Below are 27,588 nucleotides of genomic sequence, written 5' to 3'. Positions count from 1 at the left end.
TCACACGTTCTAAGCCTCGTTCGAGCGGGTATTCGCCGTGTTCTACACAGGGAGAGAGCAGTCCTTGGTGCTGTGGAGCTCCGAAGACGCTGGCTAACTTCGTCTGTGCTCTTTGAAGAAACGCATGGAAGGTACGATGTTCACTACTAAGCATTACTTTGAAAAAGACTGCAAGTGGCATTCTGCCACGAACAATGTGATTTTGTCTGGTCGTTTTGTTATAGGCAGGCTCGACAGTGAACATTAATCGACAATTTAGTGCATAAACAAACACTTGTGCTTAAGAGGCTAAAAAAGGTGAATTTATTCTGTGGTACAAAAAGTGATTCGCATAACTTTCATATAGCTCTCTCATTCACAGGTTAAAATAAAGCACATCAATCGCACATCATAGCATCCTTGTCATTTCTTGATTACTGCTGCTGCTTATAGAATCTCAAATTCGTCATCCGAATTGTCGAACTTCCTGTCTCGATCCAGGACTGTAAACTCTGTGTGGAAAGCGAACAAAAATTGTATCAAGCATGGTTTAAAGAAAACAGACTTTTTTTTTTTCATAAGCATTACAGTTTGCTTGCCCGTAACCATACACATGGCAAACAGCGGACAGCATTAATGAATCAACAATGATGGCAAGAGGCGCAAGCGAACTGGTGAACAAAATCCAGGACGACGAAAGCCTGAGCGGCCTGACCTAACCTAATCTAACGTAAGAGGCAACTGTGTGTTACATTACATCCTGCTGCTGCTGTTTTTGTGCCCAAGCTCAGGCTCTCATAGAGACCAATACCTATTTGACCTCCCTGGAACAATGATTTGATTAGAAACGTAGCAGGGGCAAAACAGGCAGTTATCACAAGGGTATCACCTGGAGGTACTGTTCCTGTCAGCGGTAGTTATGGTCTGCACAAGTTATGCACCTATGGTCTGCACCTAGTTAGGGTCTGCACCTAGTTAGGGTCTGCACCTAGTTAGGGTCTGCACCTAGTTAGGGTCTGCACCTAGTTAGGGTCTGCACCTAGTTAGGGTCTGCACCTAGTTAGGGTCTGCACCTAGTTAGGGTCTGCACCTAGTTAGGGTCTGCACCTAGTTAGGGTCTGCACCTAGTTAGGGTCTGCACCTAGTTAGGGTCTGCACCTAGTTAGGGTCTGCACCTAGTTAGGGTCTGCACCTAGTTATGGCCTGCACCTAGTTATGGCCTGCACCTAGTTATGGCCTGCACCTAGTTATGGCCTGCACCTAGTTATGGCCTGCACCTAGTTATGGCCTGCACCTAGTTATGGCCTGCACAAGGAAGGGTGATAGATGGTTTGCTAAATGCACTCCGGAGCCATGAGTACAGCTGCAATGCCAATGACTACACACGTCGAATACTGTGACATTTGATAAAAACATTTGGTTTCCTCCAGAGCTGGGACGCGCCCAAAAGCATGTTTTGCCGACGCAGAATTTGGCAGCAGATTTCTAACTGAATTCCTATGTTACCCTACCAACTACATACATACTGTTACATGTTCGGTTCTTCTGGAGCTATGGCACAAAGGACACAGATAGAAAGGGGGTTCTCCTATTCTCTCCCCCCCCCCTATAGCAGAACATTTCTGGGTACCGAAGTGCGTTAATTACGCGAGCAGACACATGGTACTTTTCCAAATAGACAAACAGACCAGTAATACTGTTGCTGTGCTCACCAAGACTGGCACATTCGAGATCCTTTCTCTGCTCTTCCAGCGGCGGCCAACCTGGAGGCCTCCGGTTAGTCACTTCGAATAGTGGTTGCTTCACCTTATCGACCAGGTGCTGTTTGAACACCACAATGTTGTAATTATTATGCTTTGTAGTCATGAGGATAAGGAGGCATAGTCATGAGGGTAAGGAGGCGTAGTCATGAGGATAAGGACAAGCGTGAACTGTTGCAGCGACAGTCTCGAAGCCTCCCTAGGCAGCAACAAGTAGCATGCTATCTGGCCAGTAGTTTGTGACAGCTTGTTTCATGTTCAATGCTAGAACTTCAGTGGCAATTCAGTTCACGAGGAAATATAAGGGAACCTGTTGGATTTTTTAAATTTATCGAATGTCTGACATGTGTATAGCTGGTGACGACGTAAATCATGCACTTGACCCAGCCCCCACGGAAGAACTGCTACGCGCACGCACAAATGTGGTGCGGCACGGCCAAGTGGGGACTGGGGAGAGGGGGAGAGAGAGAGAGAGAGAGAGGAGGCCAGCACTACATCGCGAAGCGGAGGCGTCGTGCAAAGGCTGGTAGCCAACTGCAGGAGCCTTCGACGGATGAGTGGGCGGTCCCAATTGTAGGACTTAAGTCATGACTGACTATAGTACATAGTTATGCGTTCAGACCACGACCTACTAGATTATAACAACCACGTCAGGCGCACCCCTCCCATGCGCCGCATTTTTGGAAGGCAGCGGTGGCGCTTCTGATCGTCCTTGTTATTGCTTCCTCAACTTCTACAATACTTTGTACTTCAGCTTACCTCAGTATTTCTGTACAAGCTGTGGACTTCCACAGATGTTTAATTCTGAGGTTGATTATTATCATCATTCTACGCGTTTTCATAGGAGCTATCGCTGTCGTCTGCTACGGTTGTCGTACATACGCTTCTGCGAGTTCAGAATTCAAATTTCCATCGTCCAATCGTGCGCCAGTCTGCCAGGGCGCGTCAGTAGCGCCGCTGGCGGATCGTGCGGACAGGCACCTCATAGGGTTTGCTGATTGTGACATGGTCGTTATAATCTAGTAGGTCGTGGTTCAGACTGTCTCTCTCAGGAGCAGTTTATAACTTAGAGAGACGATCGCATCCGGAATGCCATCTATGAAACACGTATTACCATGTTTGGCACCAGCGAGAGAATGCCGTTTTCCCGAGAGGGAATTTCAGCACACTTGCAACATCCTGTATCTGCTTTTGTGATGTAGTATTCCATCGAATAGCAGTCAAACTATGCCACTGTTTCATGTGGAATTTTCGATACCATGGTCACTGGTCAACGAGGATGGCAACCAACAACCAGATGGACCAGATGCGGGGTTTCGAGGCAGCTACGATATTTACCCGCATAATTTGCGCACTTTTTTTACCGAAAAATGACGCGAAGGTTGGGGGTGCGCAAATTACGCGAGGCATTAACGAGCCGACTTGAAAAATGTGCAAAATATGTTAAAAGATGGTCCTTTAGGTGAATAATACAACACAATCTCGGTGATAGGAATCTCACGGGGTAGCGGAAGACATTCGTATCGTCTGAAATTCGTATTTAAAAAAAATTACACCAAAATAAAAATTTAGGCAAGAAAATAGACAGTGACTGTTCATTTTCTATAACTGTCAGTGAAAGACGTCGGTCGTAAGGATTTTCTCTCTTCGTTTTTGGCCAATGCTGTAAAAATTCGCGAGATGATTCAAAAAGGCCCAGCACGTGCTTTGCAGGCTTTTTCTAAAGCGAGCTTCTCCTAAAGCACGCATGCGTTAGGTGAAGCCAGCTTGCGGAATGCTGACGCGCATGTTGCCGCCAGAAGTTTTCCTGATATGTTCCCTCCCCGTGTTCTGGTCGTTCTTTCCTAAGCCAGCGCGATGTCACACAGCTTGGCTGTTTATTGTAGTGAGGGGATAAAAGGTCAAAACAGAGATAAGATTCCATACCGGGTAATCCCTTTGATCTTATCTCCTCCACCCAGGGAGAGTCGTTGCTTGCATTACGCAACATGATGTCGGGAATTCGTGGTGAGGATCTCCCTCCTTTTTCGAAAGAAGGGGCAGCATGCGCCCCGTGATGCGAGAGCGTCGGGGGGGAACGACCTCTGTGGCGCACGAAAGTAGGAGTGCGCAAATTATGCGAGTTTTTATTTTTTTCACAACTTTTTCAGTGAAAAAGTGGGGGTGCGCAAATTACGCGAGTAAATACGGTATACGTGGTGAAGTGAACGCGAAGTAGAGAGAGGAAAATATGGCGGTTTCGGACGGTATAGGCCATAGGAAATGCATGGGGTGAGAATTTGCTCGGCTTCTAACTTTCTTTTTCTTCAAAATGATAGTGTTTGAAAAAAAATATCGATAAAACACGAGACAAACGACTATAAGTGTGCAGAGTTTGAAGCGCCAGAGACGTCACCTTCTATTTTTACGACGCGATCGAAATGTGTAACCCTTGCTAAATTCGCACGGTAGATACCTCACACTCGGTACTGCCTCTCGATGTCTCACGTTCCATTTTTTTTCTTTTCCACCCTATAATCTGCTCTCTTCACATGATGCCACCATAGGTTTTGCCCTACACCTTCTAACGTGAAACACGATTCTTACTCCCCCCAGATTTGGCAAAACATAAAATCCCCAGAATGCAAGGGTCTACTTCTATGCAGCATTCACTCACCTTGTGAGCAGACGTACACCAGCAGTCAAAATCTGTTTCCGTTGCAAAGAAAAAGCACTGAAAACAGAAAATTTCTCGTATGTAATTAACGGTCGTTTAAAGCGGACGAAAAAACTACGACTCAGAGCCTACACCAGCAGAAAGGATGTGTTGTTCTATTGTCCACACATTATTGTCCTTTGTTTGTCAAATTCCTTTGGTTATATGGTCAATACAGAGACAGCCAATAACGCATGACAGGTGACGATGCTTGACCAGAATTTAAAGGAGCACCCAACCATAAAAACAACATGTCCTCTGATGACAATGAGATGACCTGATGACAGTTCGTGCACCAGGGTTGTGGAATGGCGTCTCCCATTCCGTTCCAATTCCATTCCAAGGAATGGAGATTTGCGACAAATTCCGTTCCTTTCAATTGCTCGGAATGAAAAGGTACGGTCAGTTCCCACTCCTGGAATGGCTTGGCAACCCAATTCCGTTCCGTTAATTCCCTCAATAAAAGAAAAGGACCGGTAACCGTACTGGCAAGTCCAGCAGTGCTGGAGGAGATTGACATTACCAAGCACGGAAAAAAGCACAAAGACAAGGTTATTTCACTCTTGACCGTGAGTAGGGGCGGTGCAAGGGGCGCGAGGGGAGAAACCAGCACTTTGAAGCCAAAACTGCCACCAGGGGAACCCAGACCATTCCATTCCCATTCCTAGGACAGTTTCCGACATTCCATTCCAACTCCATTCCGGGCTCTGCTAAATCTGGAACGATTCCGGAATCATTCCAACTCCGGAGTGGCAACTCCGCAACCCTGTCATGCACTTTCTGCTTACGACAAAAAAACAAAAAAAAAGGAACGGTGAGGTCGACTTTGCAAATTCCGGAGTTCAATTCAGACAATTCAATTTTGTTTAAATTAAAATTGATAAAAGCGCTCCGAAGTTGCAGCAAAAGCTCTCCCGAGATAAATAGCGTCGACCACACAATTTTTTAGGGCTGCGCGAACATTCGAAATTTCGAATATGAAACGAATATCTGATGCTATTCGCAACCTATTTTCAGTATTGAGAAATTTCTAATATTTTTTTCAATGCGTAGTACTGAAGTAAGATCTCGCGATCGCCATTCCGCAAGTGGGCTTCGCCTTGTTACATCCAAGAGTTAGGTGACACCCGCTTCACTTTACCTCCATTCCGCAAGTCGGCTTCACTTCATTACACCCGAGCGTTACGTGAAGCCCGCTTTACACTGTTCACAAGATTCTGTCACTAAAGTCTACAAATTTTGTGAGTTCATGGTCAACACTCTACTCTAGGCAGGTTCCAGCAAATACAGATTGAATGAAGATGTAACAGATGGAAACACCATGTGCAGTTTCTAATAAAAGTGCAGGAAATTTACAATGTAAACATAGAAGTGAGGAGATGCACACAAAGCAGGCTGCATGGAACATGTTGACTAACTCTCAATGCAGTTCATCCCACTAATGCAGTCTACCATTCACAACACAGAGGGACCCTTCTCTCACAATATGTTATGCTGGATGAAAAGTCCCACATGTTTGTAGCAGAACACATCTAATGAGCACAACACCAAAAAATATTTCACCATGAGGTATTCGCCATTATTCGAATTGGGCCTTTTCTGATTATTCGGATTCGATTCACAGTACAAGCGAAATATTCGTAAACTATTCGCAATGGAAATTTTGCTATTCGCACAGCTCTATAATTTTGGGACGAATAGATTTTGAAATAAAATTTCATGGCACGTTACGTGAAACGCCCTGTACGTATATGTCAAACAAACACGTATTATATAGGTAGCAAAATATTTGGGAATTCGGGTGAGCAATATGCTTTCCTGGAGCCGTCATGTTGAATTCTTAGTTACAAGGCCAACTGGTCGTTGAACTTTATAAATTAATTAAGTTTGTAAAGTTATCATCTATGTTATAATCTTGCTATTCATTTTGCTTGTGCATTTATATAAATGTGTTTTTGTACAACTGCATGAGTATAGTGATGGTCGTGGGGTGGTGCTGAACAAAAAAAATAGGTCAGTACAATTTTGATAGGAACTGTGTAACTGAATGAAAAATTTGAGTTATAACAACAGCTACGAAATGAACAACGCCTTTGAAGTAATCTGAAGCAAACTTGTGATGGGTGCTATAGTGTTCCTCGCGTACATGTGTACATACGAGGCATCATTACCTACCAGAGCAACAGAAGGGTCAAGCTGGCCAATGTCCATTCGGCTAGCATACGGACAATGGTAGGTTTCGTCAGTGCAACATTCCTCGTCCAGGTCACATACCAACTGTGTCGTATGGGGATCTAGAAACACAAGCTCATCCCCTGTGGGTAAACAGAAACAATATGTTCAAATATAAATAACAGTACTCCAGGATAAGTACAACAGAGCTTTGCAAATTGTGCAGTGCTTAGACACCGCACAATGTAAATGTTCTGCATGGTCACTCATGATAGACTGCCTTACAAAATGGTTTTTGAGCAATGCTAAAAGCGCCATTTCATGGCTCCTTAAAGTGCCACAGTGGGCTGAATCTCGTGTTTTCAGAGTCTAACCGAACTGATATCATTGCAACCCACATGTCTCACAATGTATTGTCCCAAAACAGTGTTCCTCTATGTGAAGTAGGAGCACCATAAAATTAATATCTAGTCTTGAGAAATATGACTTCAAAGAGTGCAAAATCTGGAACGCCTCTGGCAACACTGCTCCCCAAAGGTTGATTTCCCTCTCCTCACCACAGCTGCTGGCTGAGTTCCAACGTTGGGTGAAGGGCGGAGACGTTCACGCCGTTGCTGGGAGAGACGTCAACTGGCAATGGACTTTACCTACTCTTTGGGAATCCTTGTCTATGGAGTTTTGTGTGTTCTTTCAAAAATTTACGTAAGCGTTCACAGATCAATGTTGAGAGACGGCATTTATACTTTTCGTACGAATTCTTTGCGCAAGGTTGATTTATGATTTATATTACGAAATAAAATCAAGGTTATTTTTTAGTTTGTATGCACTGTTCAGTCTGTGGCACTTTAAGGTGTCCTATAACATGTCAATACCTTTGAGCAATACATCGCCCAGGAATACAATTGTCAACGTCGAAAAAGCATCACAAGAATATTTCAACCTGAACTTAATCACTGGTCCACAGAACAATGACACATTGTGACCGCTCTAACCGAAGGATATCTTATCTTGGCCAAGGCACATAGACACAATTTAAATACTGTTCGCAATGCTTACATTGCAAGGATTTTTGCAATGATAGTTCCTTATCTTTCTTTCTCAAATCCTCCTCAAATCAAAAAAGCAACAACAAGTGCATAGAAGAGAAGAGAAGACAACGGTCTAAACGTTGGAGATAGAAATGATAAGTTCATTGTTTGGGAGCAGGGGTTCCCAGCCTTTTTTTCGCTCACAGAACCCCTGATCGACCACAGTAATGAGTTGAGGTACATTAAAACTGGGTGTAGTGGACAGTAAAACAACAGTTGGGCTGGTTGGTACAGGTTCATCAAGGAAGTAACAGCTAATACATAAGACAACTCAGGACTATTCGCGAGCGGTCCTGTATCTTGCATCGTGACTGTCCCGCTGCATCTTGGGCTGTCTTGTGTATTTGTTGTTAGTTTCTTGATGAACCTGTACCAACCAGCCAAACTGCTGCTCCACTGCCCACTACACCCGGTTTCAGAATGCCTGGGAACTGGGAGTGGGAACTATGAACTGGGAACTGGGAACTTCCAAGCAACGACTGTATCATTTCCTGTATTAAAGTGTTAACTACAGGTATCCGAATGAGAACTCACAACCAAAAACTAGACCAACATAACTTACCAGAAACTCCTATAAAGTACAGGGCATGGTTGGGCTTTCCTCCAATGAAACCCAGGGACTGCTTCATGGCAAACGTTTTCTGTAATACACATTTATCATGCACAACATGTATCAGGCTTGCATACATGCCAGCACTACAGGGGTTAATGCGGTAACAATAGTGAATATAGTTGGGGCCTTCCAGCAAGTTGTATGGAAGCTGAATGCAATAACACATATTTTGGAAAGACAGGTAATTATCAGAGTTTGGTACTGTGAAACAAAAACAGTTTTTAATTAACGATGACGTTCCTCAAGTAGAGTTACCCTATACTGTTAGGGAGATCCTTCCCCAAGCTTGCACCCTATTTAGGGTGAAACCCAATATTTACCTGGCAAATTGCCCTCACTGAGATGTCTGTAGGAACGCACACTAACTTGTTTGGCAGCAAACGCAGTTACATCACTATTTGTACCGAACAAATTGGAGTAGCTCAGCCTGATTTATCCCCAAATTTAGCGTACTGGAAGTTTTTCCACCCAAATTTGCATGAATTTTGCATGAATTTAGAGCACACGTTTATTTACCCGATTTTTACTCCCCAAATTTAGAGAGAAAAAAAATTTCCCAAAAACTTCAGGCTCTAATTATGATATTTCAACATGGCTGTATTACTGCATCCCAATTCCCTTTTTGATCAGCCATCTCACCTTACTGCAGATGTTGGGACGCGGAAGACAGGGACTGAAGGAAGCACACAAACACAAGCGTCACTCGCAACTAATATGTATTGCAGGCAAAAGAATGCTTTTAAAACACAACCGGTAGGCGACACGTGCCGGGTTATAAGCCTCAAACCGTGCTGATAGACGCACATGCGTCTATCAGCGTGCATCTATCAGCGTCTATCAGCACGGTTTGAGGCTTATAACCCGGCACGTGTCGCCTACTGGTTGTGTTTTAAAAGCATTCTTTTGCCTGCAATACATATTAGTTGCGAGTGACGCTTGTGTTTGTGTGCTTCCTTCAGTCCCTGTCTTCCGCGTCCCAACATCTGCAGTATGCTGTCTCACCAACTAGCCCAACTTTCTGCGCATCTCACCTTAATTCCAGAGAAGTAGATGGGATTGATCTCGCTAAGGCCAAGTCTCAATGGAATGAACAGCAGGAGCGGCTGCCACTGTGGTGGCTCATCTGAGCGCGCGGAGCAACTGGGCCTCTTCCGTAATGGCTCCTCCGCAGGGGGGACTGCTGCCGACACACTTTTCAGCTTGCACACATCTTCTGTAGAGGAAGTAACACACAATAAGGTGTCAAGCAGGACAAGAGTTTCTTGCGCCTACAGTGGCGTGCAGACTTGCCTTAAACAGCGGAGCGCGTGTCATCGGGCGCTGATAGACAGCTGGAAACGAGATTGGGATGATCCGCTATCCTCTTGAAGGGAGGGTTGGTGCCCACAATGGATACGGTTCCCTGATTACCGATAGTTACAAGCACTTGAATAGACCCTGAAGTTTTCGGGTTTTATTTTTTTCCAAATTCGGGGGGTAAAATTCAGGTCAATCACTTGATGTCGAAAATTCATGCAAATTCGGGCGGAAAAATTACCATCAGACTGAATTTGGGGATAAATCGGGCTCTACTGTCGAACAAACGTTCGTTGTACAGCCTATGCAGAGTATCAGACGTTGAGATCAACCGTGTATTTTGTGAAAAATTAGTATGTCATTGCCGTGAGGTGCCTAGCTTAGGTGCAGTTTTGCGGGTAGAAATCGGGTTTAACCCTAAACCGGTGAACCTCGATTCGGGGTGCAAATTCGGGGAAAAATCGGGTTTAACCCTAAAACTTCAGGGTCTACACATGAACAAGGCCACACAGGGTACATTACGGTGCAGTGCTCCTGAGAAGCCCAAAACACCAACGCATCCATCGTGCGTACCGACCCTCCCTTCAACGGGATAGTGGATCATTCCAATCTTGTTTCCAGCTGTCTATCAGCGTCCAACGACACGCGCCTGGCTGTTTAAGGCAAGTCTGCGCGCCGCTGTAGGGTGCTGTGCTGTGGTCACAAGCTGTTAACTTACTGATTTCACTGATGATGACAGTGTTGTCCATGGCAACGTGCACTGCTAGGGAACCTCGATTGTCAAACATGGCTAGTTTCCTGGAAGGAATATCATGTCACCAAGGCAGTCTGCTCGGTATTATAAGAGCCTGGTATTTTAGGGTTATGCCCTGTAGAACCGTTTTTTTACTCCGATTTGCGTAATCATCATTCCGGGTAAAACCCAGACGCCGAAGTGCAGGTCCAGCCATCCGCATACGCAATCGAGAATGCTGAAAACTTCACGCTGAGTCCACTCTCTCAGTCATCTCGGTTCATGTGAAATGTGGGAAGCTGAACCTCAAAATTTGCTCTTTCTCGTATGATACAGCCTGATTGTACCCTGTTCTAGAGCTCCTGTTGTATACCACCAAATTTGCAATGTACAAGCTACACAGGCACTGGTGAATACTAAATAGTACTACTTTGCAGGTGGTGTTTGCGCTCGCCATCGCATGCGTTTTCTTTACTTTTTTTTTTTACACCCGAAAATCTCACCTTTCACAAAATATCGCCCAATTTTACTGTTTCACGGCTCTTGAAATAAAAACAAATTATGAAAAACATAAAACCCCAAAACTCAAGGGTGTACGTATTATAAATGCAGGGAGGCAACCAACATACCTAAGGGCTTGAGCTACAGTATTTGGTCCAAACCATTCGCCAACGGCTTTTCCTTCGGAGACTCCCATCTGTGCTGAATAACAACACCCCGCGTTTCTCCATTACTATGCTGTGACAAAATGCAGCAACTTAAGACAAGACTGTACAACTATACCCAACTATACAACTATACCGGGGGTTTCTGTTTATTTATTTATTTATTTAATTTATTTAGAGCACCCCAAGGGCTCATAAGAGCGCTACATGGGGGAGTGGGGCGATACAAGCATATCAGCAACACAAAGATTATCAGTAAGTATGAAACACAATGAAAAACAATTATCAGTAAGTATGAAACACTGAACCAGTCACATTGCCTGGGTGGCACAAAATCCAAAGCATATAATAGAAAAGACATAATTAAGTAAAATAAAAATTAATTACTTAATTAAAAATTAATTAAATAAATAATAAATTAAGATAAAGTTAAATCCTCGCGCTGAATAATTTGCAGGTGGGTGCACCAATCCAAGAACTTTCTTTTTTACAAGTATCCGTCCGATAACATCTACAAGCTGCGCACCGTGTGAATGAGTGCGAGGCACTCATTATTTAAATAAAAATTCAAATGAGTTGCGTAAAAAACGTAATTTCCAAAGCAGGGCGCTGTCGGCATTAAAATGGGTACTACCCCTTTTAGGACTTTCAGTGAACACCTTTTAGGGAAAAATCTGCCACCGAAGTGGGTCATTTGTTGCTGTAGTTAATTGGGTTCGGTTTACATATTTTGTCGCGGCTGGTCGCAGCACAGCGCAAAAGGACGTAATTAACTGGTGTAAGAACATAATTGATTGGTGGATAAGGAAGTGGAAGAGCGTCCTTTTGCTTTTCTCCGCGAGCCGCCGCGACAAAAATATGTTAATTGAAACCAATTAATTAAGCAACAAATAACCCGCTTCGGAGGCAGATTTTTCTCTAAGAGGCGTTCACTGATGGTCCTAAAAGGGGTAGTACCCATTTTTAATGTCGAAGGCACCCTGCTTTAGAAATTACATTTTTGCAAAACTCATTTGAATTTTTATTTAAATAATGAGTGCCTTCCATTCGTTCACACAGTGCGCAGCTTGTAGGTGGTATAGGACAGATACTTGCAAAAAAGAAAGTTCTTCGATTGGTGCACCCGTTTGCGAATTATTTAGCCCGGGGATTTAACTGAAACACCCTGTATATGATGGCGATTGATGTTCTGAGGCTGGAACACATTGAAAGGACACATACATACATAGCCTCAAGTGCCTAAGAAATGAATGATGAAAGAAGGAAGTCACTGAAAAGGTTAGCCAGCTGTAGGACTTGACTACCCTGGACCGGTAATCCAGGAGATGTGGGTTTGAGTCCAACAGCTGGCTAACCTTTACAGTGACTTCCTTCTTTCACCCTGTATATCTTTTTGCTACCTGCCTGCCTCATACTCAAAGTATACAAGAAAAAATTGCACTTCCTGCTCAGGGGTGTAGCATAGAGAGTGGCTTATGGGACTTCAGATGTGCACTCAGGCACTACAATGCATACTAGCATGACTAACAAAATAGTGTCCTATCAACCTTTCTCACCTATTTGGTGTATCGAATATGGACATTTCTTCTTGTCTTGAAACATACGCAAAATATCCATGTATTCCCTGTCGTTCCTGCTGCTTTCGGGGTTCCATCTCCACCCTGTACCAAAACAGACATCGATACTTGGGATAAATAATTTGCTCAGTATCACGCAAAGATATGTACTGATCTACACTTTTTTGTAAAATGACCTGGTAATTAGTGTTGACTGCTTTTGAGGTTTCGTTATGTAAAAACTTTAATGCGGCTGGCGAGAGGTTACTATTTCTAAAACTTTCCGAAAGGTCGAACGGAAGTAGAAGCAAATAAAAAAGTCGAAACGAAATTGCAATACGAGGTCAGAACGCCAGTATTTGAGTGCCACTAGAATTAAAATGTTGGTTCTGTTGGATATTTGGAGCGTTTTTTTTTTTTTGTTGTTGTTGGTTTTATTTCAGAATGATCTTGTACAATGGGAAGGAATTTGTTATATTTGTATTTATTTATATTATTGGTTATACTTAGATTACAGGCTTCATTTACTTACATTTAGTTAGTCACGCTACATTTAGATATTTATATTTAGTAGATACACCTTAGATATTACACCTTTCCACTAATTTAATAAATTTTCATTCCAACAGCTGAGAAGTGGCAGCAATCTCAAACAACAGAGCTTTCAAGAAATTTTGGTTTACACGAGCCTTTACAGGATAGGACTCGTTAAAATGCTGAAATTTTTTAAGCATCTACAGACCCATCCACGATACGTCGCCTACTTGTAAGACAGTTCAACCAAACAAAACTGTGCATCAATTAAAGGCATTTCCACCGAAGCTGGAGGGAAAATATGAGCGTACACAAAACACGTGGCACCATCGCGGCATGAGGAAAGACATTAAAGTGTAGTTACCTCTACCAAGGTGACGCCTGATAAGTGCCTGTGCCAGGACCATTTGGCCACAGCGGAGCATGCAGCCCCATCCTGAATCGGAAGTTGGGCCTGTCCCACCTGCGTACACCACCTCACTGCTGAATCACTTCCGCGTATCTCGTTAGCATCGTGCCATGTCAAGCTTCTAATGCAGCTGCACCACTGCTGCTACAGGTTGTGTTCAAGTACCATAGGTCAAAGATGAAAGTCACCGAAAAGGTTAGCCAGCTGTAGGACTCGAACCCACATCTTCTGGATTGCCGGTCCGGGGCTCTACCAATTGAGCTAAGCTAACACGCCTTCTCGGCGACTTCCAGGGTGCGTCATCATGAAGGGACAAACCAGCCACTCTCTCTCTCTCACTCATCCTCCTTTCACTCTTACATTTTTGCTCACTCACGCACACACATTCATACGACGGGAGCGACGCAGGCGGCAACTGATGAACGTGAGAGAACTGATGTTCTGAGGCTGGAACAACATAGAAGAGACAAGTACATACAAAGCCTCAATATTGAGCCTATGTATTTGTCCCTTCTATCTTGTTCCAGCCTCAGAATATCAGTTCTTTCATACCATAGGTCAGCTCACCATCAGATCGTCTTTAAGAAAAGCAATGATGGCTCTCCGGGAGGAATCGCTAACTTTTGATTCGCCTCATTTTTTAGAGCAGCGTCTGATAAGCTTGTGTCATCGTGCATGCTCGTTCATGTCGATTTTAGTCCCATTCCTGTTTCGTACTCTTTGTCGTAAACTCTTCATGTGATTTTGCAGCTAGGCCAATCGTTTGAAGTGGCTCTATATACTAAAACGGGCAATAAACAGGTATGCAAGGTGCACTTTTTTTCTAACGCGGTGCGATTCGTTTCTTACAGTGACGTTTAGAAAAAAACTTTTGTCGCAAAAAAGTAAATAATGGCTCCAAACCAACCAAATATTCGCTGCACCTTTTCGCACTCATGCCCTGGCGACAATAGCCACACGTTGTTTTGACGTCACGCACCTATACATTGATTTTGTTGTAATATCGGGAGGTGAGGTCAATTCTGAACATATTTACACTCGCCAATCCCAAGGTAGCCAGATCACTAGGTACCAAAAGCCCGAATATTCGTGGAGCTGTTTAGTGCCTCTTTAATATCTACTGTCCGAGATATGTCCAGGTTTAGTCTTCTATTTCTGACACTTCCCACGATTAAAACATGAAGCAAAGACAAAACGTAAAACAATAATTTAAAGAATGGGTTAACTTCTATGTGGTGAGGTCAAGCGATCAAACTTTATTCAGCGACACCCGATAATTTCTATAGCCAGTGAAACCAAGATCCTTATTTTATTCATTTCAACTCACCTATTGCTGGGAAGTTCTTTCGATACGTCAGCCATATTCGTGACTTGACATCGGAGCGTAGTTCCTCGAGGTCTGGTTTGTAGAAAACCATGTTAAGAGTATAACAATGTTATAGAGAAGACTATAATGGGACAATACCAAGGACATATCATGCATGATAAAATTATGTTAATAAAATAAGCATCCCACTGAGGACACCCCAGGAAGGGGTCATTAACATTAATTTATTATTCATTGATACCTCTACACTTGTCGTCTACAAACAGAGGCGGGGGGGGGGGGGGGGGGGGGAGCGTGCTAAAAAGAAGTGAGAAAATTCTTGTACTTGCCATGTAAGGTGCTGTATTTTGTTCCTAAGATGAAAACAGGTTCAGCTGATGGCTGGAAATCTTCATATTCGACTATCCCCGGCTCGTATGATAGACACGCTGTAAAACGGTTTAGTGTTAGATTAATGAAATATCATCGGGACAACACTGACGCTGTTGTCGCAGACACACCAGTGCCACCAAACAAATTACAGAGTACAATAAGTGGAGGGGGCATTAGAAGGTGGGGCGAAGGGCAACCCAAACCCCACCCACACCCTTGAGCTTTGGCTTCGGATGCCTATCCCCATTCACGTATGCAGATTGGGCAGGGTGTCTGATATTAAGCCCTATCAGGCAGATTTTCACCGATCCTGCATGTTAACGCATGTGCGTAGTGCAATTAACTCTGCAATTAATTCTGTGCATGTTAACTGCATGTGCAATTTTACATACTGCTGGTAACTTTTTTTTAACCGATAAGAAAAACACTCTAGTAATCGTATAACATGTTTGTAAATATTCTGTGTTGCGTGTAGCCTGTGTCATTCTAAAACGGCTTTTTTCTACACACAGAAAGTTCCAAGTGTACCAGTCCGCGTGCACACCCCTCAACCCCATGTGCCAAGGGAGCTCTGACACCCCCGAGCAAGTGAACGTCATGCCCTTCGAAATCCCACTGTATTTGAAACATGTGTCAAAATTTCCCCATTTTTAGCTGTTATGCAACATGCGAGCATGAATGCGAGCATGAATGCGAGCATGAATGCGAGCACACCCTTCCATCCATGTATGACCACCGTAAGCATGCCTCGGGACGGTGATAGCGGCGTGAAATCACCTCGAGCCCTGCCCACCAGAAAGATAAGGGAAAACATTTTAAAATGCGACTTCTGTCAGCATAGGGTCCTTACGCTTCGGCACGTTTTCATCTGTGCGCCTCTGGATATAAGAATGTGAATGCTTCAATTATGGACCCACAGACATTGTATTGTCGCGGTGACAATACTCACAGAGTTAATGCTACAATATTGACCGTGTGAAAACGATTTTCAACCAAGTACTAATGTTACTAGAATACCATAGATCAAAAACAGCAGACATGTTCTTTACTCAACATCGAATGTGATACGTACCATGTGAATGGATATATTCGCGAGAACACACATTCATTATTTTTTAGGGACGCGAAAAAAAAATGCCTTTTGCACCAAATTTAATTTGACAAGCGCCTATTAGCACACATGGACTACAGGCAGAAAGTAAGGACACACAGTCTGCAAATGAATACTAATTTTGCGATGCAATGATAAGATAAGGGTGTCAAAAAGTAATGCCAAAAGTATTCATGCGTTAGTGGCGAAACAACTGAGCCTCCCACTCCGTTGCCATCGGCAATACTGCATTGTCCCCTCTTCCACCCTCTCCGAGAGCGAAATTTCGTGATAAAGGTATTTTGTAGATGAAGCGAGGCGCGTACAACGTACAGCCCTCAATAAATAAGGCAGGAATAGTCAGCTGATTACGTCAGCTGACTCGTGATGTCATCTCTGTCACAAGGACAACACTGCTCTGGCACGAATATAACATACGTGAGGAAGCGTTGCACACTGTTTATTCTGCGTTATGCCATAACCCATGCACACCGCCACGACTGCCCAAAGCACGTGTAAGCAAGAGCAAGAAGAAAACATCTGGAAACCGAAGTGACAAGGCAAAATTTATGTGACGTACTTGCACTGGCGTTGAAGGTTCTATAAAAATTCATGACACCCACGCGCACGACGGTCATATGACAGGTGCCTAGCCGTCCTCAAGCGAAACCGGGCCTTTAACAGCACACGACGCAATACAATAAGGACAAACTGAGACATTTACATGGTCACATACTATTTTGACACAAACGTACCATTGAAAACATCAGCCATCTTAGAACACTGGATTTGGATCGGACTGACTTTTTGAAACGTGTCGCAAAATCGCCTTCTGACAGATTCAGCGTTCGTGGTGTCTGCCAGCATCGCTGTTTCGTTTTCTGGTTTCGATTTCAAATTGCCACGGCTTGCGCACTTCTGATGATGATCAACGGCATGCAAAATGAGACGTGTGGAATTAGGTACTTACATCCCATTGCGACACCTTCACTCTTCAGAACAAAAATCGATTTTTCTCAATCAAGATATGCGTTGGTAATTCAAAGACTAGCACGTGAGGCGTGCGGATCTCGCCAAGCACGACTAGGATATTCGTTGCTCACCCGAGCTATAATGTGGTGTCCATGGTACGTCATACGATGTATTCACTGTTGTGGGGTATTGTGAGTATTCAGAGCACAATGATGTTGTCAGCTGCCCAAAAATGTGAACACGCGTGGAGAAAAACGTGCCATAAGATAAGGAGTGGCACATGTTCAAAACCAGATCTCGTGTGCATGACGTTAACTGACAACGCCAATGTGAAAGACATTCCGATTGTGACTTCTAGGAGATAACAGATTACCTACAGTACGGACACGTGCATGGGAACAGTTGGAAGCATGTGCTGTTGGGTAAGTCATGCCACTCGTCATTTCAACGCCTAAATTTTCTTCGCTTTTCCGGAAGGAAAGTTGACCAGCTTTCCTTTTTTTTTTTTTCTCATTGCCTTCAACAGTGCAGCTTATTTCCCAGGCAGCACAATGTACTGAAAGCCGAGTGCAATGGGGGTGGACGGTATATGTATCTTATCAATGTTCTTTAGTTTCACGGGTCTGTTGCTGTTCAAGGCCTTCCACCTACCCTTCCACCAGGGGCGGATTTAAGGAGGGGCGGGCGACCGCCCCTCCATACGGTCGTGTTCCCTATGTAAAAACCCTATCTCCTGGACGATGCTGCGCCGCAAAGCACTAAATTTCCTTAAGACCGCCCCCAATGCGCTCGACTTTGAGTACATTGTACTGTGGGATTATTAATGAACACTCTGGGTGGGTACGCATAGTTTAGGACTTGCCATTGTCGCTCCAAACCACGATGTAAGCACACTCCCTACCCTCGCCCACGGCGCCAGTATTCCTGCACTGACTATATAGTCCTCTACTTTAGTCTTATCCACATTCCCGCTCCGATGGTGCAAGATAATCGAGAAGCGTTGTTTAAGATTGCAGAATAGCCAGCAGAAAAGAAAGGAAAGCACAGAATGTACGCATGTGCTGTTCTCCTCTCCCCCCCCCCCCCCCCTGGGAAAGTTTCGGGAGCTCAGGCTCCCCGCAGTCGACGCCTATGCTTCTGGCTTACACCACTGGCCAGGTGTCTCGGGCGTTACACATTTCATCTCGTCTTGTAAATCATGCTCGTTGGAAGACTAAGTACGCAAAACATAACTGCCGTCAGTGGACATGGCGGACTTCCAGGCATTTTCCAAAGAACCGCAAAACTACTTTCGGACTCTCCAAGAGTAGGTGACGTCACCGGAAGCTGTGGCGTCTGTTTCCTGGCTGCAGCGCACGTTACCGCTTTCCCAACGCTACCTAGATACAGGAGGATTGCTTGATGCTTCCTCTCACTCCTTCGCACGTAGACGTACAAAGTCCGCCAATCGCAGCAGTCAGCCCAGATCTCAGCCAATCGCCGCACACGACATTGAAACGGTTTCTGCGGCTGATGGCGGCACCTTTCCATAGGTACGGCCGCAGAGTGCAGCGTCGTGCTTGGCGGACTCTTCATTGTTACGTCATGTCGCTCAATAAGCGATCGGGCTTTGTGTCTGCGTGGTGTTGGCTTTCCGCCCCACATGAAAGGAGCAATGAGGTGACATGTAGCATGGCCCCAAACCCTGGCTTATTCGTCATGTTGTCCATCAGGAGTCACCATGGAAAATATTTTCCTTGTGCGATGTATTGTCACTGCGCAATGAAACTTATGAAAACAACTAGTCGAAGAGAGCAGCCGCATACTTCGTCGCGTGACGTCCATAAGTCCCCGCGAGTCTTCTTTCTGTTCCTTTCTTCTCATCTTCTCAGCCGATGTCACGAGTCACGTGCCCCGGGATCATAGTTACGTCACGACGTTCTCTCATTTTCCGATAGGCTTTTCCAAGAGTTGAGTATCAATTTTGAAAGGTGTGCGGAACAGAGGCCTCTCTGCAGGTCACCTGTGCCCATCGTTCTTTAGCGGGAGCTCATTTTATTCGTTGCAGAGCCGTTCACGAGGAGAGAGTGGCCATTCTATGATGTTTTGCCGCCCGGAGGTGGGGGACCCGCCGTGACGTCAGAACGTCATAGCTCCGCCCACTTGTCCGAAATGAAAGGCGAGCCGCAGTGGTAGGGGGGATTTCAAGGCTGTGTCTCTGCTCCAGAGAGTGGAATGGGAGATTTCAAGGTGGTAGCTCTGATCCGAAATGTGCCACTGGCCTCGGAACAGCCCGTCGTGTGATGTCAAATGACGCGCTTTGACACAGACTCTTCCCAATGGTCAAACTCTCCTAATAAACGGCTCTGGGGGCTTAATCACTTCCATCGTTCGCGAGCCAACGAGGGGCGGAGCTCTCGTTAACACGAACACGTGACACGTTTCACGTGACGCGTGACGCGCTTTTTTCGTTAACGGGACAAAGGCGTAATCTCTTGCTCGCGCAACGACCGACGGTGTCGTCTGCCTAACGAATGTGTTCACGTGCTCACAGGCTTCATTGCCTACATGGCTCATGATCTAACGAGGCGCGAGGCACTCGGGACCTCGAGCACGTGGTGTATGACGCGCTTTTTACGTTAAAGTGACAGGGGCGTAATCTCTCGGTCCAGTTACGATCAAATTAGATCGTTTGCCTAACGAGTGGGTCTACCCACTCGTTAGAATGTGAAACATCTTCATTTGGAGATTTGCAGAAACGGAATTTCTGCAGAAACGAACATGTATTGCTCCACGACTGTGTACAAAATGACATGTTCCCCCTTTCATCGTATTTACACCAGTGGTTACATGAGGGCTGTCAGATATTCTCGAGAAGATGCAGATGAAGACGAGAAAGAAGACGAAGAAGTGACAACGACAAGCCATAGACAAACCATAGACAAACCATGCGAGCAATCCAAACAAAATTAAACATCATCATTGGTCGACCAGATTACAGCCTCGTTGGCAGCTGTAGTTGGTTCAGGGCGGTGACATCACAACACGTAACGGCTCGTTACGAGCACGATAGCCTCAACGAAGAAGCTAAACGAGGAGCAGGGATTGCGCCACAGCAGGGCGTCGATATGTTTCTTCGTTTCGTTATTCGTAACGACACGCTGACGTTGAAGCTGCCCAAGAAAGATGGCGGAGTGATTCTTCGCTTGGGCGACCACACAAGCACCTAACTGTGCCCCATGGTCGTGACGGCGTCAGGATGCCTTTCAACTGGACGAGACAGATTCTGTAAAGTTCTTCCGTCCGCCAAGAAAAGCTCTCCGCACCGTTTGTGAGGACTTGTGACCGTGTACTTCAATCCGTCTTGATAGCTACGGGTGTTGTGATGAACAACAAAGGCGAAATGGATGCATATAGTCGTGTCTCTTTAATAGTACATTGCGGACATAGTGTTGATGTAGCAATGAAAGGAAGAGCAAAGGATTCTGTGGATTTTCTGAGGTCGATTGTCTTGAATAGTTTCATAACATTCTCTTGCTTCGGGCTGCTAACATGGAATTAAAACAGTTCACTGATGTTCTGTTCAAGCTCACTAGAAAACTGTTGCACTGCGAATTTATTTTATTTTAGGCGTCAGGATGCCTTTCAACTGGACCAGATAGATTTTGTAAAGTTGTTCCGTCCGGGAAGAAATGCTGTTCGCACTGTTTATGAAGCCTGACTGTAAGGTTGCGCGTTGTACTTCCATGCTTGAAGAAAAAGTTACATAAAGTTAATGAAATAAGTGTACACGTTGAGGAGAACGGGCGGCCCCCTCCTCTTTCTTCTTTTGATACTTCTGATACCACTACGTCTTTCCTTTCTGGTCTCGGACTCCCACGTGAACTAGAACTCAGCACACACTAGTTCTCGTATCATGCTTAAGACAATTCTCACCCGACACCATCGTCAGGGTATGAAAATGATTTACATTTTTTTTGCGTGTAGCTCGACGATTATCCTTACAGTGATGAACATGTTTGTTAATTATTTTCACACGACTAGCGAGCCATATATTGAGACGGGAAGAAAAAGAAGATGACGAACGAGCCTGGGAACGAACATTGGAACGCAATGAGCATGTATGAGAGCACGCGAATGCGAGCTATCGGAACAAATGAAACAGTCCTATTGGTCAGAGAAGATGCAGCCTCGCTGCCAGCCTGCTCTTCGCTCAATGCGATGACATCACAACACGTGAGCACTCGCAACGTGCAAAATAACCACAAAGAAGAAGCTTCACGAGGAGCAGAGATTGCGACCACGCAAAGCATCGATAAAGTTGCTCGTTTCGTTAGCCTGAACGACTCGTTCAGCTGTCTCGTGCCGTTAAGTTGAACGTGTGAAACGATTAAGCCCCCTGATTCGTTGCAGAACACGACGCTGCTAATCACAATATTTTTATTTATTTATTTTTTTTTGGGGGGGGGGTTCCCCAGTGCCCCCCTTTGAAAGCCTTGTCAGCAGCTGTAGGCGAGGAAACGAGAACCGACCTTCGAGGGGCAATGTTGACAGGCGCGTGGATAGATTGAACACCCGATGACGTCATACCTCTCAAAACTAGATATTGATTTTAAGATATACTTCCGTGTCACACGAAAGAAAACAATGTTTTGGGGAGACATGAGCTTTATAGTGCCGTAGCGACACTTTAATTTCTTCGTTTGCGCTCAATTCAGCCATGCAGATCGGAACCTGAACACCAGCCCTTCTATCAGCGTTTGCCACCACCGGCAAATCCTGCGCCGCAGACCAGCACGTTGAATGAAAACATGTACGATGACGTTGCCTTTCCGGTGAAAGACGTCCCGACACCCCCGCCTCCTAGACGACCGTTGCCTCCAGTGCCTCAGGAAATGTACTACGAACCGATCTATGACGATGTGGCTGTTCCAACGAAAGACAGCAAGCGTGGCACGGAACCAGTAGAAGAACATTACGGATCACTCGTGCCTCCGGAGAACGATGAACACATCTACGAAGAGGTTGGCAAGCCTTCTACTTCCGGTGCCACCTAGCCACTACCACCTAAATAAACAAAGCCCGAAACGACGTGACGTATAGTCATTAATGGACCGCCAATCATGACCGTAGTTTCAGCGGCTGTAGCCAGTGGCGTATCTGGAGCTACCTGCGCCCATGGCAACATGGTTAACATGATGTCCTTGGGGATGCGTTTTCGTGTGGTCCGCACTAGGTTTCACACTACACCCTCCCTAGTGGCGGGTGCTTTAGATCATTTATGAATGTGCCAGGTTGAGTGCCCGACCTGGCACATTCACACCCGACCACATAATGGTGCCCCTGTTCACCTGGCGCCCATGTCACCTGTCCACACCTGCCACACCCTAGATACGCCACTGGCTGTAGCTATATGGCAAGAATAGATCTCTACCGAAGAAACGTCACCGTGACGTATTCATGACGTTGGTACAGACGTGTTGGCGGACGGAGAACGCCACTGTTGCTCAAAGCCGTATTGTTTCACGAAGTTCAAGGGTCTCTTCTTCGAGGCTGTGAACTCTACCAAGCTAGCCCGCCGACTGTGTCGGCTCTAAACGGTGGTTTTAACTTGTTGTTGGCTGTGACGTCTTTTGTATAGATGAATCTGATAGGTCCGTATCTTCACCACATATGGCACGCTGCTAGCCAAGCACCGTCCCCAATGACAACGTTCGCGCTCCTGATTTGTTGATAACGGAAGGCGGAGCCTGTTATGTATCGATTATGTACGACAAAATAGGTTCCGCTTCCCGTTTTTAACAAATGAGAACGAGAACGTTATCATTCGGGATGATGGCTAGCTAGGAGCGCGCTATGTGGTGAAGTTCATTTCTAAGAGTGTAGCTGCACACATGTCACACACACACACACAAAAAAAACGTTTTCAATAAATTATTGGTTTGGATGGTTGGCTATATGCGCGTGTTACGCGACGAAATTCTCTTTTATGAGTACCTCCGCATTGGCGTCTGACTGGGTGCCACAGCAAATGCTCAAATGACGTAACAATGGATAGAGTTACCCGGATGGCTGTACGTCTACTGGCCGGTATCCGAACGTTATGAAGGAGATAAGTATTGAACCATAAAGTGTAAATACAATTACGAAGCGTAGAATAACAATATTAACACCTACTACACTACACTCGTAACTAAATGTACCTGCAGATAGGAGTTCTTACCTCCTACACACAAATGAGGTCAGGTTTTTAGTCGCTTGTCTCCATTCGCATTCGCAGACCACCGCGGAAAGAAAAGAAGGCGCCCCCGAAGGGTTGGTTGCATCCTCTCGGAAGTCGAAAGTGTTGTAATCCTGTGCGGAATGTGGTTAGTTATTAGGACTTACTTCGTGCTCGCTTTGCATAGAGACACCACGTGCACTCCGAGAGAAGCTCCGTGCCGTTCAGGTTCCTGAAGTTGAAAGCGCCCGGTAGCCATCTTTAGAAAGGGCTACAGAAAAGAGATAGGGCTACCGGTAGAATGGAGCAGAACGAGGCCATACAACTAATAATATGTAAGGAACTGCATAAAAACCTTGCAATATGAAAATATACATTTAGACGTGGCTTTCTTGTGGCTTGCTGATTTTTTCTTTCTTTTTTTCTGTAGTATAGTTTCAGTCTACCAAGTTGGTGGCGCTGTTGTACCATCTGACGTCATTGAGTCTTTCTCTACCACGTGTAGAGTGTGTGCCGTCCTATCACGCCATCCTTCTGGACACGGATTGGACAGAACTGGTCCATGAGTGCGTATATGTTACACTGGTCGCTTCAGTGCAACGTGCGTCACGTTTCATTGGTCGTTCCGTTCGTTTCTACACTGAACCTACACCGGCACACTGCACGCATCCTTCGAACCTCAGCTCGCTCCAGCCCTGTGACGGTGGACCTCTGACGCCCATTCTCGAAACCGCGATCGAGATATTGTAACAGAAACCGAAACCGTAAATAAACGGGTGATCGAACTGGCCGCAGAGGGCGCACCGGGATGGCGACTTTTCGGCTCTTCCCTTGTACAGACGGCCCAGACGGCAGTTGGGGAGAACTAGCAGGCAAAACTGGACGCTGAGTTGGAGGTCTGCGCGTGGGCGGTTGTACACGCACGACACACGGGTGCGAGTCGAGATTTACATACGTCCGTAGCGGCGCCTAGTTCTTTCCTCGTGGCGTCCACGGAGCCTTTACTTGCGCCCCCTCCGCGTTCCCACACTTGCTCCTCGCGCGGCCAGTCCGATAACACACTCCAGTACGTGGGTCGTTCTCATAAGTGTATTGTCCTGTCGTCCTCCTCACAAAGTAGTAATAGCCTTCTTTTGCCACCGCTCTTCCGTACAGTTTTCATAACCCAAGGCGCCCCCACATAGACACGTCTGGACCTGTCGACCACCACAGCTGCACCGCCGACGCGCCGCGTCTCGCTCTCCACCCGTCCTCTCCTCCCTTCTCCCCTACCGCGCATACGCGCCGCGCCGTGGCTACAGACAGACCACGCCGCGATTCTTTCGTAGCGAGTAGAGTCGCTAAATAGGGAGCAGAGTAGCGACACTGAGCCACGCATGCGAGCGAGACCGCCATCTTAAGTCCGGCGCGGCTGTGTCACCTAGTAATGGGACGCCAATCTCCCTTCTCGTCCGGAGAACAGCGCACAGCCCCATCGCGGACGCCGAACGGCGGCTCCGGCGCGGAAAAAGGAATGCGATACTCTGTACCCCTATTTAGTGACTCTAGTAGCGATGACTCTAACGCTAACGCATTAATACATAAATAAATAAACAAAAAATGCCCTTTCCCGAAGAAAAACTTTCACCGAACTCTGCCAAAGGAGTAGGTAGCTTGAAGCGTGCAAGTTTGTAACGCTTTTGTAACGCCCACGCTTGGTCGCACTGATAATGTTTGCCACATGGGAGACGGAACGCGACATGAAGGTCGCTTCTCGGCTGTAGTTCTTGCTGTATGTTCTTGTGTACGCAGAGCTCTGAAATCGAGGCGCGCGCGTAGTTGCGCTCGCCTCGTGTCACGTGGTACACTTTCGGATTTCGCGCGCGTTCTTTCTTACCAGGAGAGAGAGAAAGGGAAAGAAAGAAAGGAAGAAAAAGAAACGCAAGTCGCACGCTGTAGAAAACAATTGCGGTGGGTGCTTCTCGTCACGCTCACAACTTTCCAATAGACCTCTACCCGAGAAACGTCATCATGACGTTGGTAGACAGACTGAAACCGAAACATATCGAAACGGGAGGGCTGGGTTCCACGAATGGGCACTTGTTCGCTGTCTCCTATTGAAAGAAAAGTAGGACCGAAGGTAGCGACCCTTTCATGAACCATCGTAATCCCCTCATGATCGTGGCCTTTGGGCGTGACCTTGTTTGCCCCTAGCTTCGAGCGTAGTTCAACTCTACCAAATTGGTGGCGCTGTCGAACAGTATGACGTCATTTGTTTACAAACAGGGAGAGGTCTATCCACATCTCGGAGGGAAACCGAAACTCAAAAAGGGCTGACTTGACGCAAGTGACCGCCAGAGGCCCAGAGGTGTTGCTTAATAATATGTCTGCCCCCATGAATACTCACCGGTAAATCACCGCCAGTAAATGCGATGCTCCGAATGTGCCATTGGTGCTCCACGTTACTATCTACAGGTTGTCCACAGTGAACTTTGTTGATGTTCTGACAAATCAGCAACATGGAGCAGTTTCTCAACACTGCAGACCAGAAACCCGATCACGTCAAACGAACGAGTCTCATCGGCAAGCTCGCTCTGCTTGCTTCTGGAGCAGGTGCATTTGGCATCTGCGCTGTTGCACTCCCATTCATATCGCCGGCTTTTAGAAGAATATGCTTGCCTTACGTGCCTGCCACGGACACACAAATCAGGAACATTGCGTCCGTGCTACGGAAACGCCAGACGAAGGTCAACATTGTGGACTTGGGAAGCGGGGACGGCAGGGTCGTTTTCGAGGCAGCGAAACTTGGTTTCTCCTCGGCTGTGGGTGTCGAACTAAATCCCTGGCTCGTCGTATATTCCAGGGTTCGGTCGTTGTTGCACAAAAGGAACGCTCAATTTATACGCTCAGATTTATGGAGGTTTTCTTTGAGTCCCTTTAGTAACGTAGTGATATTCGGCGTGGAAGAAATGATGTCCGACCTTGAGAAAAAGTTTTGTGCAGAACTTCGCCCCGGAAGCTGGGTAGTTGCCTGCCGTTTCCCAGTGCCCGGCCTGAAGCCGATTTTAACCGAGGGGACTGGTATCGATACGGTCTGGGTGTACGAGATGCAGTGAAGTGAGCATCTAATGTAGTATTAAATCGTGATATGTGCGTCCTTATGGGGGTTGTGACAATTTGATGCATGTGGTTGATTGAACCATGCATGTTTTACTGCCAGGCCAGAGTAGTGAAGGAAGAAAAAAAAACCTTTACCATACTTCTTAGCTCTGATGTCGGGGGACCGTGAGCCTTCACCACATCGTGATCTCTTCCGCAGACCTTAATTGGCAGAACTGTTAGCCGCGAGTGTGGCCAAGGGATCGTCAGTCACAAGCTTCAGCATTCTGTGTGTCTAGTTCCTACCAGAGGTTGAAACCGGAACTGAATTGTAACTGAAAAACCGTTTTTTTTTTGCCGAACCGTAAACATGTTTTCTCTCCCCTTGAACGAACCGGAACTGAACCAAAAAAATATGACGCGATAACCGGTTCGCCACACGGTAAAAACGCCTATACCTTCCCACTCGACTGCTGCTGCGCACCAGCTCCCTGCATCGCTCGGAATCTTGCCGAATTCGTAGAGCGGACAAATCGATAAACCTAGAAGTGATGAGACCGTGCACCTCCTACAGCCTCACCTCCAAAAGGTTCACGACATCCCAGCACATTTTTGTGACTCGAGGTGAAAAAAAAAAAAGATGTGCTACATGACAACTACACTTTGCATTGTTGCCTCGGCTGCTTCCTTTCATTCAGCGTCTCAGTATGAAGGTGATGTAAATTTTAATAGTTCACACCGACAGCCACAAGAAAGGTAGACGTCCTCTAGCAACCATGGGGAAGAGGTTGGCATGTGGTCAAGAGCATGGAAGACTGAAACGCAAGAGTGGCCCTCTCTTAAACGGGGAGCAGCGCGCTGGGCTGCGCATGGGACTCTGGGATGCTCCTATCCACCTCCTCCTTTTTTTCTTGAGAAATTGGCGATAGCCCTTCGCAATGGAGTTCAATCATACGCTGTACGTCATTTCCCGGCACTTTTCGGTACAGTAAAGGACGATCTGCTGTGAACTGCACTTTGTACCTATAAAGTGTACAGGCGAGGGAGGAA

The 27,588-nt window shown here is 45.9% G+C and overlaps 2 protein-coding genes and 1 long non-coding RNA gene across 8 annotated transcripts; 2 read left to right on the top strand and 1 right to left on the bottom strand.

The window, feature by feature from the left end:
• Nucleotides 1-280: 280 nt before the first annotated feature.
• Nucleotides 281-17,140, bottom strand: LOC135366548 (cysteine protease ATG4A-like). 6 transcript variants are annotated; one of them, XM_064599287.1, is made up of 14 exons: nucleotides 17,045-17,071; nucleotides 16,050-16,077; nucleotides 15,157-15,255; nucleotides 14,828-14,899; nucleotides 13,456-13,554; nucleotides 12,558-12,662; nucleotides 10,966-11,038; nucleotides 10,322-10,401; nucleotides 9,339-9,520; nucleotides 8,257-8,335; nucleotides 6,610-6,749; nucleotides 4,396-4,452; nucleotides 1,692-1,800; nucleotides 281-491 (listed from the first exon to the last, which is right to left on the bottom strand). In XM_064599287.1, exons 1-14 carry the CDS (start codon nucleotides 17,054-17,056, stop codon nucleotides 427-429), a joined length of 1,200 nt encoding a protein of 399 aa, XP_064455357.1. In that variant the 5' UTR covers nucleotides 17,057-17,071; the 3' UTR covers nucleotides 281-426. The 6 variants fall into 6 exon arrangements, with proteins under 6 accessions (XP_064455357.1, XP_064455356.1, XP_064455359.1 ...); XM_064599286.1 differs by lacking the exon at nucleotides 16,050-16,077 and adding an exon at nucleotides 16,870-16,964 and having other exon boundaries at nucleotides 17,045-17,062; XM_064599289.1 differs by lacking the exon at nucleotides 17,045-17,071 and adding an exon at nucleotides 15,914-15,984 and having other exon boundaries at nucleotides 16,050-16,068.
• A 188-nt stretch (nucleotides 17,141-17,328) lies between these two features.
• On the top strand, nucleotides 17,329-22,047 carry LOC135366552 (uncharacterized). Its single transcript, XR_010414214.1, has 3 exons — nucleotides 17,329-17,416; nucleotides 17,620-17,683; nucleotides 21,959-22,047. It is a non-coding gene; the product is annotated as an uncharacterized LOC135366552 (long non-coding RNA).
• A 3,728-nt stretch (nucleotides 22,048-25,775) lies between these two features.
• LOC135366551 (ATP synthase subunit C lysine N-methyltransferase-like) lies at nucleotides 25,776-26,596 on the top strand. Its single transcript, XM_064599294.1, has one exon. It carries the CDS (start codon nucleotides 25,959-25,961, stop codon nucleotides 26,553-26,555), a length of 597 nt encoding a protein of 198 aa, XP_064455364.1. The 5' UTR covers nucleotides 25,776-25,958; the 3' UTR covers nucleotides 26,556-26,596.
• Nucleotides 26,597-27,588: the final 992 nt, after the last annotated feature.

Source organism: Ornithodoros turicata, chromosome 8 (genome assembly GCF_037126465.1).
Source record: "Ornithodoros turicata isolate Travis chromosome 8, ASM3712646v1, whole genome shotgun sequence".
In the NCBI taxonomy this organism is placed as follows: domain Eukaryota; kingdom Metazoa; phylum Arthropoda; class Arachnida; order Ixodida; family Argasidae; genus Ornithodoros; species Ornithodoros turicata.
Note: the sequence above shows the minus strand (reverse complement) of the source record. Positions and strands in the feature narration are given on the sequence as shown.